The 22,533-nt window shown below is 37.2% G+C and overlaps 1 protein-coding gene across 3 annotated transcripts in view; it reads left to right on the forward strand.

Annotated features, from left to right (window-relative positions):
• The window catches only part of TENM1 (teneurin transmembrane protein 1), a 745,224-nt gene that overhangs the window by 638,531 nt on the left and 84,160 nt on the right, over positions 1-22,533 (forward strand). For all 3 annotated transcript variants that reach the window (XM_011378218.2, XM_011378219.2, XM_011378220.2), the window contains one exon: positions 10,759-10,913. In XM_011378218.2, coding sequence (XP_011376520.1) covers positions 10,759-10,913 — 155 coding nt within the window. The remainder of the gene's footprint in view (positions 1-10,758; positions 10,914-22,533) is intronic.

Below are 22,533 nucleotides of genomic sequence, written 5' to 3' on the forward strand. Positions count from 1 at the left end.
TTATTCATAGAATTCTTGTATGTTCCTTTGTATTTCTGCGGTGTCTGTTGTAATTTCTTCTCTTCCATCCCTGCTTTTGTTTATTTGTATCCTTTCTTTTTTCTTTAGTGAGTCTATGCAGGACTTTGTCAATTTTATTAACCTTCTCAAAGAACCAGATCCTTTTTGTATTTATTTATTTTATTGTTTTTTTGTTTCAATTTCATTTATTTCTACACTAATTTTGATTATTTTTTTTCCTACTGCTAATTTTAGGCTTCATTCATTCTTCCTTTTCTAGTTTTTTAAGATGAAGCATTAGGTTGTTGACTTGGGCTCATTCTTGTTTTGGAGATAGGCTTGTAATGATATGAACTTTCCTCTTATGACCAATTTTGCATGTCCCAAAATTATTGATATGTTGTACTATCATTATCATTCATTTTTATGTCTCTTGATCTCTCTTTTTATTTCTTCCTTGACCCAGTTATTCTTCAGTAGCATGTTGTTTAATATCCATGTATTTGTGGTTCTTCCTGCTTTCTTTTTGCAGTTGATCTCTAGTTTCAAATCATTATGATTAAGAATATGTTTAGTATAATTTTAACCCTTCTATATTTGTTGAAGCTATTTCTGTGTCCCAGCATGCGGTCAATCCTTGAGAATGTTCCAAGTGCACTAGAGAAGAATACATAAGCAGCAGTTTGGGGATGAAAGATTCTGTAAATGTCAATTATGTCCAGTTGGTCTAATGTGTCATTTAAGGATGTTATTTCCTTATTGATTTTCTGTTTGGATGATCCATCCATATCCAACGGTGTTTTATTTAGGTCCCCTACTACTATAGTGTTTTGGTCTGTTTCTCCCTTTAGTGTTATTAGTAATTGCTTTATAGATTTCCGGTCTCCGTGATTGGAAGCATAGATATTAATAAGTCTTCTTGGTGCGTGATTCCCTTTATCATTATGAAGTGTCCCTCAGTATCTTCCCTTATGTTTTTTTTATTTTGAAGTCCATTTCGTCCAAACTTAGTACTGCTACTCCCACTTTTCTCTGAATGCCATTTGCTTGAAATATCATTTTCTACCCTTTCACTTTTAGTCTATATTTGTCTTCGGAACTGAGGTGTGTCTCCTGGAGGCAGCATATCGTTGGGTTTTGTTTTTTGATCCAATCTGCAACTCTGAGACTTTTTATTAGTAAATTCACTCCATTTACATTTAAGGTGATTATTGAAATATGAAGTCTTCTTATAGCCATTTTATCTTTTGCTTTCTGGTAGCTCCGTGTTTCCATTGCTTCCTTGTCCTTGTGTGTCTGTTTTGTTGTTGTTGTTGTTGTTGTTGTTGTTGTTGTTGTTGTTGTTGTTGTTGTTTTGGTTGGCTTTTGTGGGTTTTCCCTCTGTTCCCTCTTGTTTTATGTTATATACTTTAGTTCTGAATCTTTGGCATGTGGTTACCATTACAAACATGTAAAGGTTAGCTATATACATATAGTAGTCCATTTTCTTCTGCACATGCCTTATCTCTATTCTCCTTTGTGAATTTGCATCTTTGAATCCTCCCCTTTTCAGTCAATGTTGTATACATTTGTCCCTATGTATGCTGAACTTTCATCACTATCTTGCTATAGCAAATCTTTCCTTATTTTTTAAGCATATAATGCTCTGTTCTTAGTAAGGGTTGCACTCTTCTGCTTCTATCTGCTTGCTAGTTACCTTCTATTTATTTATTTTTTTTGTCATTTTATATTAGGTGAGTTGACACCTTTCAGTATTTCCTGTAGTGCAGCCTCATCGTGGAGAATTCCCTCAAGTTTTAGATGTCTGGAAAGGTCTTAATTTCTCCTTCATATCTAAAAGAGAGCTTAGCCAGATACATTATTCTTGGCTGGAATTTCCTTTCACTCAATAGTTTGAATATTTGATTCCACTTCCATCTGCTTGAAAGGTTTGTGATGAGAAGTCCGAAGATAATCTAATGGGTTTTCCTTTATTAGTTGCTGTCTACTTTTCCCTGGTTGACCTGAGAATTCTGTCCTTGTAGCTGATTTTTGATAATGTTAATACAATGTGTCTTGGTGAAGGCTTTTTTGGGTTGAGATAATTGGGTGTTCTGTTGACTTCTTAAATTCCAAACTCCAGCTCATTCCTTAGATTTGGAAAATTCTCACCTACTATTTGTCTGAAAATACTTTCTAATCCCTACTCCTTTTCCTTGCCTTAGAAAATGTCCATTATTCTTATGTTTCCTCTCCTGATTGTATCATCTAAAACTTGTATTTCTCTTTCATTATTTTTCATTCTTCGATTTCTCGCTTCTTCCTTCTGATTTATTTCTATTTTCTGTCTTCAATATCACTGATCCTTTCCTCCATTTAGTCAACTCTATTTCCCAAGCTTGCTATTTCATTTTTCAACTCTTACAGTGTGTTTTTTATCTCTCAAAGTCTACTCTGTTCTTTTTGAGGGTTATATTCCCCTTGCTAAATCACTCATTCTGCTCATCTAGTTATTATTTCTTTTCTTTTTTCTTTGTTTTTATGCAAGACAACCCTTGATTGACCTCACAGATTTCAAAGATCTTGTCAGCTTACAATCTCTTATTTTTTAATTTTTTTTTATGCCTACAGCACCTGTTCTTTAGTTTTTCAATTCCTGAAATTGTCAATATCAATTGTTTCGGATCTCACTGAGTGTTTTCAGAAGTACCATCCTGAATTCTCTCATTTAAGTTCATATTTCTCTGTCTTTAAGCTTTTTTTCTGGAGATTTTTCTCTTTCTTTCTTACCTGCCTTGTCACCTTGGTTGTTCATGGTGTTTAATGGACTATTTCTCCTCCTGGGCATTAATGGATGTGTATTCTGCTTTTTTTTCCCCCATAAAGATTTATTATATAAAGGTCTTGCCTGTGGCAAAGAAGGCACTTTTCTTTTGGTTTCCAGCAGGTGGCGTCTAAACTTCCTGGATCCCTGCTTTGTAATAATGCCTTTTTTTTCTTACACATGTTTAATCACGCTCACTACTCTCAATCTCAGTCCCTATCAGTGTTAGCAACAGTTTTGGCAGCGTTTACTCAAATTCCTCTGGGGCTCCACAGTGTTCGGTCAGAGGATATGGCTGGAGGGACCCTCTGGATTAGGGGTTGGGGGCTGCGGCTCAGCCTGAGCTTTGCAACCATGGCTACTAAAAATAAACTGTTGTTTCTCTGTAATCCCTACTTCTCTGCTCTCTGCCCTGATGACTGGGCCCTGCCGCTGGCCCCGTGGAGCTCACAACTCTCCCAGTCAGTGCTGTTCAGGGAACTCTCAGCACCTTCTCTCCTCTCCTTCCTCTTACAAGGAGCTCCGGCTCTGAGAGGCAGCCTCTTTGTTTCTCCCAGTCCACCTCCTGACACCTGTGGTTCTGACCCATGGTAGCTCTTATGCACAGATCCCACACTCAGGCGTGCTGGTATGCAGTTTGGGTGTTTTTTGTTGAGTTTTAGATATTCGACTTACTGTTGTTTCAAGGGGAGAGATCTGGGGACGTCTCTCACTCCGCCATCTTTCTCCAAACCCCTTAGACATTTATATAGTTTATGAAACAAGCCCCTGATTACTCTATCACCCCTCTGACTCTACACATAGCCATTACATTACTGCTGACTACACTCCCTATGCCCTGCCATGTTCCCCATCTCCACGGTTCATATATACAATGAAATATTACTTAGCCATAAAAAATGAAATCCTACCATTTGCAATGACATGGATGGACCAAGAGGTTATTATGCTGAGCGAAATAAGTTAGAAAGAGAAAGATAAATACCATATGATTTCACTTATATGTGGAATCTAAGGAACAAAAAGAACAAACTAATTGAAAACCGACTCACGAATATTGTTGTAATTTTGATGTAGTCATGAAAGGAGGCAAGCACAGCATTTTCCTGCTCTGCCATCTCAACCAGAAATTGAAAAAGGAGTATTTTAGAATCGAGACCACAGTAAAATAAATTGCTACACAAATACATGAGAAAAGAATCTTACAAATTGTCAAATATGCCTCATTTGTGGAATTCAGAAGACATGAACAGAGGGAGCAGTTTACAGTGTTTAGAAGTTTACAAAAATGTAAAGTAGGAAGCCATGTAAAGTCCAGAATTAACTTCTTCAGATCAGTGTGAATTGCACCTTAATCAAGATGATGATTGTAGTAAACAAACAAGTTGTACTCCCTGTTGTCAGCATAAAGGTATAGGACCTCCCCAAATATGCTTGTTTCTGTAGGAATACATTTATTTCTTTATACCTTTTGTGAATCTGCTCCAATTTTCAAGGGATTAGATTCTTTTAACTATATTACCTCCTAGTTAAAGCGATGATTACATAGTATTCCTCTTACTCTTTCCATGTACTTGGATTCTTTGTCCTTTGGCCCTCACAAACTTAGCACAGTGACATTCAGTATGTATTTGGTAAATAATTCAAGATTTCATACACTTCAAGCCTATCTATTCTCAGCCTTTTTCTCTCCAGATTTGAATCTTGATTTCTCAATGTATTCTCTTATGACAGCCAAATTTTAAATTTCACACTCAGTGATATTTAATACCGAGTTCACAGAAGGTGATCTCAAATCATAGGCTTGCCACAAACCAGAGCAAATTTTAGGCATTTAAGAAATTTATTTTACCAAAGCACAAACAAAAGTAAAAAGCATAGGTACCCACTTGGTTCATCCCCAATCTAAATGTTCTGGAGAGGAAAGAAATATTCATGTCATCATCCTATGACCTGACCCAATTTTAAAAGTCTTTTTAAAAAACTCCTTAAAGGTTTTTATGCCTCTAAAAATGATAAAAGGACTTCTTGGCATGGAATTACCCTTGTTTACACATGCTGATTTCCTTAGAGAACTCACTAAAACACAGATGACTTTAAAAGTATTCATAGAAAGGTAAAATGAATCTGTATCTTTTATAAATGTTAAGGATTAATACTTCATGAGGAATGTCAGGATTAATCAAAGTACACCATAATATTAACCTCCCGCCAACAAATTAGCTCATCTAAAAGCAGTTTAGTAAGTTGGGTTTATAAACAGTCTTTAGATAAGTTCACTCTTTGCCAAAAAGTTATTATGCATGTGTGTGTATGTGCTAAAAGGACATGTTTGTTATCACAGATGTTCCTAAATTTAACATGCTTTCTGAGTTTCACAAGATCTGAATAAAGGAGAGATGTGAAAAGACAAAATTATGTAGTAGTTTTAAAGTAGTGCCATATTTTCAAGAACACTGTCAAATACACCAAAGGCAACAGGAGTCAAGCCATATGTTCTTTATACGTATCTTTTTAAATGTATTATTTCATATGATACTTAAAACAACCTAGGCTTGAGTAATCAACTCATACATCCCAGTTTGTCTAGGACTGTCCCAGTTTTAAAATGAAGCCTGCCTCAGTCCCAGGGAAATGAGAACAGTTGGTCACTCAACTGAGGTAAGGCAGTAAAAAGTGTTCTAAAACCAATTTCTAATGTGGAGAGTGTGAGGGTAATTTGGTTCCCCCCACACCACTAACAAGCAATTTTTGGACACCAACTGGGTGTCCTGCAAAGTCAGTCAATTCTGGCACTATCTACCTGGAGATAGCATTAGATCCCACAGGTTAAGGGCTCAGTCCTACAAGACTCCCTCAGCCCTCCACTTTAGATGCCCCTTGGAAGTCCAGGCTGTCACTTGTACTTCTGACTCACCAGCTATATAGGTCAGAGGTTCCAACAACCCCCTCCTTGCCTTCAGTTAATTTGCTAGAGCAACTCACAGAATGCAGAGAAATATTTTACTTACCAGATCACCACTTTATTATAAAAAAATGTAACTCAGGAACAGCCAGATAGAAGAGATGCATAGGGCAAGGTATGGAAAAAGGGCACGGAGCTTCCATGTCCTCTCAGAGTGCATCACTTTGCTCAATTTGCCACGTGTTCACCAACCCATAAGTTCTCTGAACCCCATCCTTTTGGGTTTTTATGGAAGCTTCATTACATAGACATGATTGATTAAATCATTGGCCATTTGTGATTGATTCAATCTCCAGCCTCTCTCCCCTCCCTGGATGTCAGAAGGTGGGACTGAAAGTTCCAACCCTCTAATCACAGAGTTGGCTCCACTGGCAACCAAACCATATTTAGGTGGAGTCCAAAGTTACCTCATTAATATAAAAATAAACACTTTTATCTCTCACCACTTAGGAAATTCTATGTTTTAGGTGTTCTTTGATAGAAAGGGGGATGAAGATCAAATATATATATATATATTTTATTACAAATCCCAATACCACAGGCAGATTATTTTTTCCACGTTTCACCAAAGATGAGGCTTAAATTTGGAGAGACGAACTTCTCAAAGCCACACATCTGTTTAAAGTGGTGTATTCAGTATTGTAACCTAAGCTTTAGGGGGAGGAGGTAATCATTTTTATTGTATTCAATTAAATATTTTTGTGCCATGCAACTTGGGATAAGTAGAAATTAATATTTTTGAGTTCTTATTTGGTTTGTCTATATTTCATTTACTTCTCATTATTATTAGGTTCCCTATATATAACTTGCATTGATGTTAATTATAAATATCTTAGCCTGAACATTCAATTTCTTAAAGGGAACAGAAAGTAACATTTATTGAGCTCCAGCTTCTACATAAACTAACCTTAATTCATTTAATCTTCAAAGCAACCTTAGCAATCTTCTTTCTTTCTCATTGTGTTTTTTTTCAATTATAGTTGACATATAATATTAGTTTCACATGTACAACACAGTGATTAGACATTTATATAACTTATGAAGTAATCAACCTGATAAATCCAGTATCAATCTGACACCATACACAGCTATTACAATACTACTGACTATAATCCCCATGCTATACTCTACATGACTATTTTGTAACTACCAATTTGTATCTCTTAATCCCCACCCCCTCACCCATGCTCCCACTCTCCAGTCTGACAACCATCAAAATGCTCTATGTATCTATAAGCTTGTTTCTGTTGTTTGTTTATCCTGTTCTCTAGATTCCACATATGACATTTGTCTTTCTCTGTCTGACGTATTCCACTCAGCACAATACCCTCTAGGTCCATCCATGTTGTTACAGATGGAAAGATTTCATTCTTTTTATGGCTGAGTAATATTCCATTTTGTGTGTGTGTGTGTGTGTGTGTGTGTGTGTGTGTGTGTGTGTGTGTGTGTACACCACCTTTTCTTTTTATCAGTTCATCCATTCACGAACATCCAGGATGCTTCCATATTGTGGCTACTGTAAGTAATGCTGCAATGAACACATGGATTCACATGTCCCTTCAAAGTAGTGTTTTGGGTTTCTTCAGATAAATGCCCAGAAGTGGGATAAGTGGGTCCACTTTTGTCTCTTGTATTAGCCTTTGTTTTAAAGTCTATTTTGTCTGGTTTAAGTATTTCTACCCCAGCTTTGTTTGTTTGTTTCCATTTTCATGAAATATCTTTTTTTAACTCTTTACTTTCAGTCTGTGTGTGTCTCGATCAGAAACAAGTCTCTTGTAGGCAGTATATGTAAAGGTCTTCTTTTCTTATACATTCATCAGCCTTATCTTTTGATTGGAGCATTTAATTCATTTACGTTTAAAGTAATTGTTACTAAATATGTAGTTATTGCCATTTTATTATTCATATTTTTTCTTTTTTCTGTTTTCTTATTCTTAAAGAAGTGGCTCTAACATTTCCCATAATACTTGCTTGGTGATGAAATCCTTTAGCTTTTTCTTGTCTGGGAAGCTCTTTATCTGTCCTTCGATTCTAAATGATAGCTTTGCTAGGTAGAGTGATCTGGGTTGTAGGTCCTTGCTTCTCATCACTTGGAATATTTCCTGCCAATCAATCCCTTCCGGTCTGCAAAGTTTCTGTTGAGAAATCAGCTGACAGTCTTATAAGAGCTCCCTTGTAGGTAACTAACTGCTCTTCTCTTGCTGATTTTAAGATTCTCTCTTTGTCTTTAACCTTTGGCATTTTAATTATGATGTGTCTTGGTGTGGGCCTCTTTGAGTTTATCTTGTTTGGGACTCTCTGCACTTCCTAGGCTTGTATTTCTATTTCCTTGACGAGGTTATGGAAGTTTTCAGTCATTATTTATTGAAATAGCTTTTCAATTCTTTGCTTGCTCTCTCTTCTTCTTCTGGTATTCCTATGATGCAAATGTTGGTATGCTTGATGCTGTCTTAGAGGTCCCTTAAACTATCCTAATTTTTTTGGACTTTTTCTTGTTGCTCTTTTGATTGGGTGTTTTCTCTACCTTATCTACTAAATCGCTGATTCGATCCTCTGCTTCATCTAATCAGCTGTTAATTCCTCATAAGGTATTCTTCATTTCAGTTATTGTATTCTTAATTTCTGACTAGTTCTTTTTTATGTTTTTTATCTCCACCTTTATGTTTTCTATCTCTTTGCTATAGTTCTTACTAAGTTCATGTACTCTTCACCTAAGTTCTTTGACTATCCTTATAACAAGTGTTTCGAACTCTGCATCTGATAGATTGCTTTTCACCATTTTGTTGAGTTCTTTTTCTGGAGTTTTGTTCTGTTCTTGCATTTAAGATATGTTTGTTTCCTTATTTTGGCTGCCTAGTTGTGTTTGTTTCTATGTATTAGGTAGGGCTGCTATGTCTCCCGGTGTTGGTAGAAAGGTCTTATATAGTAGGTGTGCTATGGGCCACAGTGGCAGTTTTCCCTGGTTACCAGAGCCAGGTGCTCTAGGTATGTCTCTAGTATGGTTTATGTGTGCCTTCCTGTTATAGTTGAGCCTTAATTGCTGTTTGCTCATTAATGGGAGGGATTGACCCTCGGTCTGATTGATTGTGATGATTGGCTATGACCAGTGAAGAAGCTGTTGTGCAGGGGCAGATCCTACAGAGCAAGATTCATTTTAGCAGGGCTCTGCACCTGCCTTGACTGCCTTTTGAGTGTGTCATCCTCAGATGTGACCCGGAGTGGTGCTCTGGCTTAGACCCAAGCTGACTAACAGGTATGTATGCCAGGGCATCCTGGGAGGCGCTCTGTCACAGGCCAAGTTTAGCTGTAGCTTGTGTCCTGCCCAGGGCCATCTGGCATGAACCACCAAGAAATCCACAGATGGCCGCCACCCACACTGAGCTTGGATATGCCTCAAGAGACCAAGCCACAAACTGAGGTTGGTGGCCGCTATTGCTAGGCTTGGGGCTGCTCAGCAAGAGGTACAGTGCATGCTAGGCCAGAAGATGCTTGTTTAGGTTTTGCGAACCTTTGAGAGATTTTAAGAAAGTTTGCAGCATGAACCAAGACAGGCTGTGTGTATTGAAAATCCACTGGAAGCAGCTTAGCTGGGCCTGATTTTTGGGAAGGTGGGGTCTCAGGGAATCACCAGGGTGGAGTGACCAGTGTTAGCTATGTTAATGGAGACTCAGATATGGTGCCCACCCGGGTTTGCAAGCTGGGCCAAGAGGGCTCAATGAAGGAACAATGGCTTCTGCCAGAATCTCTGTCTGGGAGAAAGCTGCCCCTCCAGTCCTTGCTCTGAAGCCAGACAACTCAGTTCCTCCCTGTATGTCCCTGGTGCCTTTTGAGCTGCTGTCACAGAGCTGGAGTTCCGAAAAAGTGAGTCTGTCACTAAGTAAGTCCACTTGTGGGCCCCTTATGGAGAGGTGACTTCTTCACCTCTCCATATCACTCATCCACAACCTTCACTGGTTTTTTACTCCATAAATTGTGGAGACTTCTCTTCTTGGCCCTGGAACCCTTGGCTGGGGAGCCTAGTGTGGAGCTGGCACTCCTTACTCATCCAGGGAGATGTCTGTAGCCAAGATAGCCCTCCCAATTTCTAACCGTCACATGAGAATGTGAGACCTTTTCACATCTCTACCCTTCCCACTAGTTTCAAGGTGGCCTCTTCTGAATGTCCCCAACTATAGGACTTCTGTTCAGCTAGACTTCAGGCGACTCCCAATGATGGCTACTCTGTAGTTTAGTTGCAAATTTGATGTGGTTGGAGAGGAGGCAAGCACAGCATTTACCTACTCCACCATCTTGACTAGAAGCCAGAGCCAAGTATTTTAACTGCTATTTTTATTTTATTTTCCAAGAAATCAGGCTGCAATTAAAACTGTGTGAAAACTACCATGAAAATTTTATTGGCTTTTATTTTTTTTCTAGAAGCATAGCCATTCCCTTTGTGACACCATAATTTTGCTCTCCAAACCCCCTTTTACTAGATACTACAGAGAAAAACCTCAGTCCAGTTCATCAGGATTATTACAAAATCTCTATTAACTGAGTGTGGATTGATTAAAATAATTTTAATGCTTTTCAAGTTAGTTGTTTCTAATTCAATTATGAAAATAAGCAAGTGGCCTATGCATTTGCACCCTAAAAGAAATGTAATCCATACTGCCCCCTGTATCTTTTCCCATTTATCTTAAAGAGGAATATTTTTCTGTGTGGGGTTAAGTAAGCATCAACAGGGTAGAAATGTAAAACTGGACAACACAAAATTATTAGACCTGGCGTTATCTCCACATGTTACACTTTGTCATTTCTTTTCAATACATGAAGAAGCAAATGTGTGCCTGGACAAACCTCTCCCATTACTATCCCGTCTGTGCTGAGCAAAATTGAATTCATATGTCTTTAAAATGCTTTTGCATTTCTATTACTTCTTTCAAATTCCTGATCTTGATGCAAATGTGACCCACTAGCCTCCTAATGCTCATGTGCTCTTTCCCGACAGGCATTACAGTTGATAGACATGGATTAATTTACTTTGTGGATGGGACTATGATTCGGAGAATTGATTTGAATGCTGTAATCACCACTGTAATCGGTTCAAACGGTCTGACTTCCACACAGCCACTCAGCTGTGACTCAGGAATGGACATCACTCAGGTAGGCACCACCGGTTTTCAAGTGTTACCATCATTTGACATTGTAGAAATGAATAACAATTTTCTCATACAGAAATTAGGTAAAAAGGAAGCCTGGGGTACCTATTATAACACCAGATAGCAGAACTTCCTCTTTATATAAGTTATTTTTTCTTTCATTCTAAGAAAAACTCAGTTGGGAGAAAATGGTAAGCTAGGGTAGGAGTATGCTAGATGACATGTTGGAATAAGAATTAATGTCTCTCCTTTTTTAATCAATTCAAGGGTAAGGCCAATTTTATTTGTTAAATATTTCTAAAATATATAATATTTTGTTATTTTTAAATAATATAGTAACTCATATTTGGAAAGATACCGACTACTAAAGTCTTTAGAAATAGTTTTTTAATAAATATATGAACACGACTTGTTATTCATGTGTCTGTAGTTATTTCTAGGGAATTTGAAAGTTTTCTTAAGCAAAAGCAGCAATCCCTCTGAGATCTATTTTACATGTACTTAGGAAAGCTTTTTGCCAATGAGAATAAAAGGGAAAATTCAGTGTAGCTCTCATTTGAGTCCAAAATTTCGATTTTACCACAATTCTACAAAATCAAGACTAGACACATGGAGTGATTATAGAGCATACAGCACATTCTCAGCATTTTGTAGATGCCTTTCTTAGTCTGCAGACACAGAGGTTGGTATGTAAAAATGAGGAAAATAGACTAGATAATCCTGAGAGGGACTTTCAAACTCTAATACTTCATGAATCTGTGACTTTGATGAGCAGATTGTTAGGTAATTTTTTCAAATGAATTAGAGTAGAAATTGAGAGTTTTAGGATTGGTTAGTATATTAGAGAGGATAGTATTGTCAATAAGTAATAAAACACTTATCTAAAAGTGTTTTAAGCAATTAGATTTTATTCTCACATAGAGAGATGACCAGAGGTAGACAAAAATGCCAGCAGATTTCCTTCTTGTGTCACATTGGTCAAAATCGAGTCACATGCCCATGCCTTCACCAGTCACTGACAAAGGAGAAATGAGATATTTAAAATGGATTCAGACTCTCTGGAACTGGGTCACCTTCCCTAAGCATATTGCTACCTAATTCTTGAACCAAAATCAGGGTTTTGTTAGCAAGGAATGAAGAATTGTTGTTGGGTAGGTAGCCAGCAATATCCTCTATGGTTAAGAAAGTGAACACATCTCCCAGAAACCTTGCTTTAGTCATTAGCTCTAATATCCCTTCCTATCACCATCCCCATGCACACACATCTCTATAAAACACTAAAAATATGCCTGCTTGGGGGTTTCTTCTTCTCTATGTGCTTCTGCCTCACCCCAGAAACTCAGAAAATAGTCAATCCCTCTGAGATCTATTTTACACGTACTTAGGAAAGCTTTTTACCAGTAAGAATAAAATGGAAAATTCAGTGTAGAGTCAACTACAAAAATAAGATGAGAACTGAAAGGCCTGGAAGACTGACAAAATTAACAAACCATTCTTAAGACAGATTTGAGTGGATCAGGCTATCAAGTTCTAGAGCAGTCTAACTTTCTATGATGCAAAATCCTGCAGAAAGCAAAGAAAAGGAGTATTATTTATGGCAGTAAGGAAGGGTGTGAATGTGTTTATATGGAGGAGGGGGACACATATGGTTTACTTATGGGATATTTTTAACTTATAATAGAACACAGAATTGTAATCAGTCAACTCTAAGTAATTTATCTGTTTCTGTGTGGAAAAGTTATGCTGAAAAGAGAATTCTTTGTCTAAATAAAGCAAACATATGATCCTCATCACCATGAAAAGGATTCTTTTTCACATGACACTTCGTAAGCCATAGCTGCCACCATAAAAGCTACCTCATCTCTTTCAGGTTGGGATGTAGTGTGTAGCCCATTGAAAAGGAGTCCTGGTAACCAAGAGACAGAATCACATTTTCTCTATGACATTTCTGTCTAAGCCTCAGTTTCCTTGATATCCCTTCCTTTTCCTTACACAACTTTAGCTTTAGAAAAACAGTAGGTTTGGGGGGAGGGGGGAGGGAAGAATAAGATAGAGTGGGAGATAAGTTTTAGAAGCCATCAGGACTGACTGGAAGGAAAAGCAGGCTTCATATCTAAATTATTTAGCAGCAATCTTTGCCTTTGTCTATCATTTCCTGTTCTGTGTTTAAAACACTCTAACAAGTAACTAGAATTGTTCGTCATAGGTAAATGAGTCTGTACTCATCTCTAACTCAGTATCCAGATTATAACCCTCCACCTTTATTGGAGGCCTGCTTCTCATGGCTCTATTCCCTCAGTCCAGAATTATCTGTGCTGGTCTAAATCTCAGTCCTCGCCCTCCTCACATCTCACCTCTTTCATGGGAACTTTCCCTGATGTTGTAGACTTCACTGTTGTCTCATTCTTTTACTTAAAGATAGTATCGCCACATTTAATATGTAATCTGTTCTCTGTTGCCCAACTGTGTATCCAACTAGTTTCCCAAGATAGACTGCATATTCTTTGGACATGCATATAGTAGGTGCTCAGCAGGCATAGTTAACATATATATCGATACCAAAAGAACACTATGATTCAAAGAATATGGAGAAGTAGTGAGAGATGAAGCTAGAGTGCTAAGTGGGGAGCATATAGTGAAGGACCTTATAAGTATGTAGAGTTTCAGTTTTATCTAGTGAACAATAGGGAGTCAATAATAACATTAAACAGGGAAATGTGTTGTTTTTTTTTTAAATAGTGTTAAGCATGGAAATGTATTTTTCAAAGATCATTCTAATATAGAGAATCAAGTGGAAGGAAACAGTGTTAGAGGCAAGGAGATCACTTAAGAGACAGTTGAAGTGATATAAGTGTGACAGGGACAAAACATATCAATATATAAATGATTAACACCTTTTCAAGCGATTTCTGTGCAAATTAAATTGCTTTCCAATGTTGTTTGTTTTGGGTTTTTTTTTTATGTTCAGGTGATATTTCTTTGGAATACAACTTGATGATGACGCTGACCATGAAGCTGCTCAGCTTTATGTGTTATATAGGCAAGCAATGATAATGGCCAAACCTAAAATATCAGCAGTATGGATTAAGAAAGCTAGACAGAGTGGTAAAATTTTGGAGCTAAAATCAAAGAACTTTATACTTTTATACTTGACAGACATAATTTCAGAATTAAGGAACTATGTATATGGGTGGTACCATTTCCTGAGATAAGAAGGATACAAGAGGGGGAGAAGCAAGCTTGGATGAGGGTCGGATAATGGATTTAGTTTGGGGAATGTTGAGTATGAGGTGCTGATGTGCATCCGGATAAATATATCTGGGAATTAATTCAATATAGGTCTAAAGCTCAAGGCCTGAAATGGAATTATCAGTGCACCTGATAGTGACAAATAGAAGAATGGATGAGATTTTCCAGGGAAAGTACATAGCATAAAAAAAAAGAGGAAGACCCAACTCCTAGGAATCTCAGTATTCAAAAGAAACCTAAAGAATGAGAGCCCACAAAGGAGACTGAGCAAAAGAGACCTAGAATATGTGTGGTCAAATAAGCTTTTCAAAAGGAAGAGAATGGTTAATATCAAACGTTGATTAGAGATCACATAAAATAAGGTGTTTTTTAAGAAGCCATTGGTTTGACAGCATTTGTGACTCTGATAAGAGTGCCTTTGGTAGAGTGCTAATTAATTGGAGTCAAATTGCAGTGGTAGAGTGGGAGGTAAGGAAATGGAAAAAGTGAAAATAGATCACTCTTGACATGTCTGGCTGGGAAAGGGAGGCTTTGGCATTGAAGCAAATCAGTACCCATGTATGGCACAAGTAGACAAAAGTTGGAGAACACTAAGTGAAAACAGATAGGTGAGTGGAGAGAGTGTCTATCGGGGAGAAGCCAGTATACAGCTCAGCTTCCCAGATGCTCAGCATCTATGGCCAGAGTTTCCTCTGTCTGTTTAGGCAACTGTGGCTGATTAGGGACCCATGATTCCCATGACTATACTTAAGAACATGAGCTGTCTTCAGCTAGAGGGAAGAAAGCTGAGTAGGGAGCTTCATAATACCTTCCAAAAACAAAGCTCCAGTTGTTTATAATAGTACTTACAGTGATCCAGCTGAGCATACACTGTACTCAGTTTCGTATATCAATAAATCAAAATATATTGGTGGGTGAAGGTAGAGACAAATGTCTAAATGAGAGAACACAGATTCTACTGACAGGAACAGACAAGAAAGAAATTAGAAGCCTGTGCTACAGCATGAAGCTTTGAATCAGACTTTATGAAGAGCTTACTGATTCTAAGACTATGTGGCAGCATTATACTTTATCAAAAGATCTTATGGAGTTCCCAACTTTAGAAACTTTTAAAGCAAATGTTGGCTGGCAATAATCAATGAATGCTTGAAATTCAGGCCTCTCTGGAGTCAGGAAGATGAATCAACTCTTTACTCGAGGTCTCTTCCAACATTATGAAGTTTTCTCTATATAAATATAACCCAATTCCTAAAGTTCTTTGTTACTTTCCCTACATTTCAAAACTAAAATGTACCTAACAAGAGAAAGGCCATCCATGCTAACATAGTACCTTTGGAAGCTGGAAAGTGATACGTACAACAGTCCTTTTTTCTCTTACTTGCTTTTGTCTTCTGCACTTTTCTAAGGCAAATTTGAGCTTCGGGAAGAATAAATCCTGAATAGCCTGCCCTAATCTCCGGCAAATCCTGATGTTCTCTCTACAGTAATTTTAATAATAACTGCTACCACTTATTGAGAGTTTACTATGTGCCAGGAACTATGCTAAGACTCTTATTCACATTTTATCTCCACAACCCGACCACCCTTGAGAAGTAGGTATAATTATCCCCACCTACAGAGGAGAAAACTGATAGTCAGGAAGATTATGTATTGTACTGTGACCATAGAGTCATTAAGTGATACAGCCAAAATTCAAGCACAAATTGACTCTGGTGTACTTTTTGCCAAATTCTATATTTTAAACAATGACTGGAGATGTTTTTTTGGTTGGGGAATATTATGGTTATTCACAGAATGTATGTTCAGTGGCATTGAGTAAATAGTTTAATAAAATCTAATCATCTCAAGAAATGAAATTTGCTTTGACAATAAAATCAGCCCTTTGTTCAAAATCAATATCTTTTTTTTTGACTTATTGAAATCTGTAACTGAACTCTCAATATAAACACTGAAACATAACTGCCCTTTGTAAGTGCTGCTATAAAAAAAAAGGCCTTTCACTTCAAGAGATGAGTTGATTATGAAGAGATTGGGCTCTTTATTTCCATTGCTGCTTTTGAATCATCCTGCTCTGGTAACGCACTTCCATCTTTTGTTTGACTATAATGGAGTTGGGAGTTAGACTAAGTCTCTTTATGTGACAGTGAATTTGAGAGTTGATTTATTCCATGGTGCCAGTCTAGTGCACTCTTCTAAATCAACTCAATAGCAGATACAAGACAACATGGACCTTCTATATACACAGATAATCCTGTTGACCCATTATCCCTAAAACATACACTTTGAGGTGTTTTTTTCTGGAATATCTGATATATAACCAATTCTTCATAAATGCTTATTGGATCATCCGTATACTCTCTAGTGGACCCCAAAAGCACCCATTTGTCAGATGAGCCTAATTGGTTTTTCATGGTTATGAAAAAACAGTAACTGGTTCTTTGGAGGAACAAACTTTGGCCCCATGCATTTAATCTCTTGAGCCAGTCTCTGGAAATCCTACTCCACTCCCTAATCATTTAAAGTTAGACTTCCCTCCAGAATATTCTCCCCATGTAGTAACAGTCCAACCTCTCTTCAAATGCCTCTTGTGAAAGGGAATGTACCACCCCCTCAGGCAACTCCTTCTATCTTTAAATGTCTCTGATGGAAAACTATTATGAAATCACTTTAACTTTTTCATCTTCTTTTAACTTTCACCATTTAGTTTTACTGCAACTCTTTAGGCCCTGTGTTATGAATTTAATTTGTTTTCTATGAAATAATTGCATTAGTGAACCAAGCAGTATACTGGGTAATTTCATACATATTATCTTATTTAATCATCATGACAATTCTTTGAGGTAAGTATTATGTTACCCTATTTTTAGTAAATGTGAAAAACAAGATTCAGAGGAGATGAGTAACTTAATCAAGGTCACACAAACAATAAATGACAGAGGTAAAATTTGAACCTGTTCAACCTGATGCCAAATTCACATTTTTTTCAACCAAACTACTGTATTAAACTGCCTCCTCCACATGACAGACCTATCAATTTTATAAATAACATTTTCAAGCTTTCTAAGTCACATTCACAGTTCATTTAACGGCACCTCACTTGGCATGGTTTTGAGTTTCTTCAACATCTTCCTGACTCTTCTCTGAACATGTTCTTATTTATCTATTTCTCTTTGAAAATTAAGCTTCCGGAAATGAATAAAATAATCCAGATGTGTTCTGACGCAGAAGTAGAATAGGGACTATCACAATCCTCTTTCTATATTATCTGTTAATTTTTCCTGGTGGTTTTCAAAAGGACTTTTGCCAAAGAATATTTACTTCAAACAAAATAAGTCCCCTTTTATAAAACTGATGCAGAGCTTCCAGCTCAAAATCACAACTAAACTACAGAACAACCATCATTGAGAATCACCTAAAGTATAGCTGAACAGAAGTCCTATAACTAAGGATATACAGAAGAAGCGATGTAGAGACTGGCAGGAGGAGTGAAGACTCAGAGATGCCGGAAGCTTGTCCCAAGCACACGTGTGGTGGTTAAAATTCTGGAGGTCTACAAAAAATCAAAGAGGAAGCAATACTTCCCAACTCATTTTATGAGGCCAATATTACTCTGATATCAAAACCTGGTAAAGATAACACAAAAAAAGAAAAGTACAGACCAATGTCTCTCATGAACACAGATACAAAAACCCTAAATAAGATACTAGCGAACCGAATACAGCAACATATTTAAAAAATTATACACTATGATCATGTGGGCTTCATATCAGGGGCAAGGATAGTTCATCATACGCAGATCAATTAATGTGATACATCACATAAACAAATTAAAAAATAAGAATCACATGATCATATCAAGAGATGCAGAAAAAGCCTTCGACAAGATACAGCATCCACTTTTGATCAAAATACTTAACAAAATCAGTATAAAAGGAAAGTACCTTAACATAACAAAGGCCATCTATGACAAACCTTCAACCAACACTGTACTGAATGGTGAAAAACTAAAAACCTTCCCTCTAAGATCAGGAACAAGGCAAGGCTGTCCATTATCACCACTGTTATTCAATATAACATTGGAAGTCCTAACGAGTGCAATCAGACAAGAGAAAGATATAAAAGGCATCCAAATAGGAAACAAAGAAGTCAAACTGTTACTATTTGCAGATGACATGATTCTCTATATAGAAAATCTAAAGACTCCACAAGAACACTACTAGAAACAATAAGCAAATGCAGTAAAATTTCTCAATAAAAAATCAACATTCAAAAACCCATAGGGTTCCTACACTCTAATAATGAAGTGTCAGAAAAAGAAGTGGAAAAAATAATTCCATTTGCAATTGCAACAAAAAGAATAAAATACCTAGAGTAAATTTAACAAAACAAGTGAACTATCTATATAATGAAAACTATAAGACCCTATTAAAAGAAATCAAAGAAGATACAAAGAAATGGAAAGATAGTCTGTGTTCTTGGATTGGAAGAATCAACATAGTTAAAATGACCGTACTACCTAAAGCAATATATAGATTTAATGCAATCCCCATCAATATCTCATCGGCTTTTTAAAAAAAAAATAGAACAAAAAATCATCAGATTTGTATGGAAGCACAGAAGACCTCGAATTGCCAAAGCCATCCTGAGAAAAAAGAACGAGGTCAGAGGCATCACCCTGCCTGACTTCAAGCTATACTACAAAGCGACAGTAATCAAAGCGGCATTGTACTGGCAGCAAAACAGACACACAGACCAGTGGAACAGAATCAGAAGTAAATCCATATTTATATGAGCCAATAATTTTCAACAATGATGCCAAAAACACACAGTGGAAAAAGGAAAGCCTCTTCAATAAATGGTGCTGGGAAAACTGGAAAGCCACCTGCAAAAGAATGAAACTAGGCTGTTGTCTATCACCACACACTAAAATTAATTCAAAATGGATTAAGGACCTGAATATAAGACCCGAAACAATAAAACGCATGGAAGAAAACATAGGAACTAAACTCAAGGACCTTGGACTTAAAGAGGATTTTATGAATTTGACCTCAAAAGCAAGGGAAGTAAAAGCTAAAATAAATAAATGGGACTACTTCAAACTAAAAACTTCTGCTCAGCAAAAGAAATCGTCAACAAAGTAAAGAGACAAACATCTGAATGAGAAAATATATTTGCAAGCAACACCTCCGATAAGGGCCTAATATCCAAAATATACAAAGAACTCATATGACTCAATAACAGCAAAAAAAACAAATGTTCCAATCAAAAAATGGTCAGAGGACCTGAACAGACACTTCTCCCTAGAGGACATACATATGACCATCAAATATTTGAAAAGATGCTCAACATCACTAGCTATTAGGGAAATGCAAATCAAAACCACAACAGGATACCATCTCACACCTGTTAGAATAGTTATAATCAACAGGACAAGTAATAACAAATGTTGGAGAGGATGCGGAGAGAAAGGAATCCTCATACACTGCTGGTAAGACTGCAAATTGGTACAGCCACTATGGAAAACACTATGGAGGTTCCTCAAAAAACTAAGAATTGATCTACCATATGATTCAGCAATCCTTCTAGTGGGTATTTACTCCCAAAGACTTGAAAACCCATATCTAAAAGATATTTGCACACCGATGTTCATAACAGCATTATTCACAGTTGCCAGGACATGGAAACAACCAAAGTGTCCTTAGGTGACTGGCTAATGAAGCTGTGGTACATATATACAATGAAATATTACTCAGCCATAAGAAGAGATGAAATACTGCCATTTGTGACAACATGGATGGACCTCAAGATAATCATGCTAAGCAAAATAAGCCTGACAGAAAAAGTTGAAAATCGCATATCATTTATTTGTGAGATATAAATGTAAAAGCAACAAATGAACAGGACAAACAAATAGAGATTCATGGACATGGACTATAGGCTAGTGGTTACCAGAGGGTAGGGGGTGAAGGAGGAGGAGAAAGGTAGATGATTAAAGGGAGTAAAATATAGGAGGGTAGGGGGAGGGTGAAGTGAGTAAGGGGGATCAAATATATGGTAGCTGAAGGAAACTGGACTTTGGGTGGTAAACAAATAATAGAATATACAGATGTCAAATGATAATGTACACCTGAAAATTATATAATTGTATTAACCAATGCTACCCCAATAAACTTGATCTAAAAAAAAAAATCTGGAGTAATGTCCCAGCTATGGACATCTCCCCTGAGGAGCAATGTGTCCCAACCCCACACCAGGCTCTGCAGCTCAGGGTTGCAGTGACAGGGCAAGAAGTCCTCATAACTTCTGACTATGAAAACCAGTGGAGATTGTGGCTGAGTGGGATATTGGGCAGCGGGAGTCCCAGGCATTTCTCTTAAAGTGCCCATGCACAGACTTAATCGATGGTGGACTCACTTATTATGAGCTCCAGTGCTGGGGCACTGACTCAAAAGCTGCCAAGGACATATAAGGAGGAACTTAATTGTCTGGCTTCAGTACAAGGGCAGGACAGTCAGCTTTCTCCCAAACAGAAATGCTGTCAGAAGTCATCGTTCCTTCATTTAGCCCTCTTCCCACCCAGCCTGCACATGCAGGCCGGCACCATAACTGAATCTCCATCAACCTGGCTGAAAAGTTTGCCCCACCCTAATGATTCCCTGAGACTATTGCCCACCCAACTTGAGGGCCTACCCAAGGCGACTTTCAGGGGATTCACATACAAACAGCTTGTCTTGGCATATGCTATGGACTTTCCTAAAATCACTTAAAAGTTCACAAACCCCAATCAAGTAGCATCTGGCCTCAGTGTGCCCCATCCCTCTTACTAAGCAGCCTCAAGCCCAGCACTAGCAAGAGCCAGCCTTGGTTCACAACTTTCCCTCTCCCAGGTACCTCCAAGCCCCACACAAGTGGCAACCATGTTCAGATCACTTTGTACCTCTAATACATAGAAACAAACACATCCCAAATGAAAGATCAGAACAAAGGTTCAGAAAAAAAAATTAACTAAAATGGAGGCAGGTAATCTATCAGATGCAGAATTTAGAACACTTGTTGTAAGGATGCTCAATGTTCTCAGTGAGAACTTAAACAAAGGGCTAGGAAACATAAAAATGGAGATAGAAAACATTAAAAAAAAGAACCAATGAAAAATGAAGAATGCAATAACTGAAATGAAGAATACATTAGAGGGAATAGATTAGATGAAGCAGAGGATCGAATCAGTGATTTGGAAAACAAGGTAATGGAAAATGCCCAATCAGAACAGCAACAAGAAAAAAAGAATCCAAAAAATTAAGATACTTTAAGGAGCCTCTGGGACAACATCAAGGATATCAACATTTGCATCATAGGTGTACCAGAAGGAGAAGAGAGAGAGCAATTAATTTAAAATTTATTTGAAGAAATAATAACTTCCCTAACCTGGTGAAGGAAATAAACATGCAAGCTCAAGAAGCACAGAGTCTCAAACAAGATGAATCCAAATAGGCTCACACCAAGACACATTATATTAAAATGCAAAAGATTAAATAAAAGAGAGAATCTTAAAAGCAGTAAGAGAAAAGCAGTTAGTTACCTACAAGGGAGCTCCCATAAGACTGTCAGATGATTTCTCAACAGAAGCTTTGCAAGCCAGAAAAGATCGGCACCAAATAATTAAAATAATGAAAGCAAGGACCTACAACCCAGACTACTCTACCCAGCAAAGTTGTCATTTAGAATCAAAGGACAGATAAAGAGCTTTCCAGTCAAGAAAAAAAAACTAAAGGAGTTCATCACCACCAAACCAGTATTACAAGAAATGTTAAAAGAGTTTCTTTATGAAAATTGGAAAAAAAAATTAAAGTTTATGGATAAAGATCTATGCACCCCTATGTTCACAGCAACACTATTCATAATAGCCAAGGTATGGAAGCAACCTAAGTGCTCATTAATAGATGATTGGATAAAGAAGTTATGGTACTTATATACAATGGAATCTTACTCAGCTGTTAAAAATATGAAATCATACCATTTGCAATGACATGAATAGATCTAGAGGGTATTATGCTGAGTGAAATAAGTCAGAGAAAGGTAAATACTATATTCCACTTATATGTGGAATCTAAGGAATAAAAGAAAAGAACAAACTAAATGAAAACAGACTCACAGATACAGAGAACAAACTGGTGATTGCCAGAGGGGAGGGGGATTAGGTGGCTGGGTGGAAAAGATGAAAGGATGAAGAAGTATAAATTAGTAGTTACAAAAGTCATTGGGTTTTAGAGTATAGCATAGGGTATAAAAAAAGATATTATGAAAGTAAATAACTTATCTATCTTGGATCCAGAAACTGCATGTTTGCTGTCAGGATAAACAACTAAATTTTATATATA

This window comes from Pteropus vampyrus, unplaced genomic scaffold (genome assembly GCF_000151845.1).
Source record: "Pteropus vampyrus isolate Shadow unplaced genomic scaffold, Pvam_2.0 Scaffold335, whole genome shotgun sequence".
Lineage (NCBI taxonomy): Eukaryota > Metazoa > Chordata > Mammalia > Chiroptera > Pteropodidae > Pteropus > Pteropus vampyrus.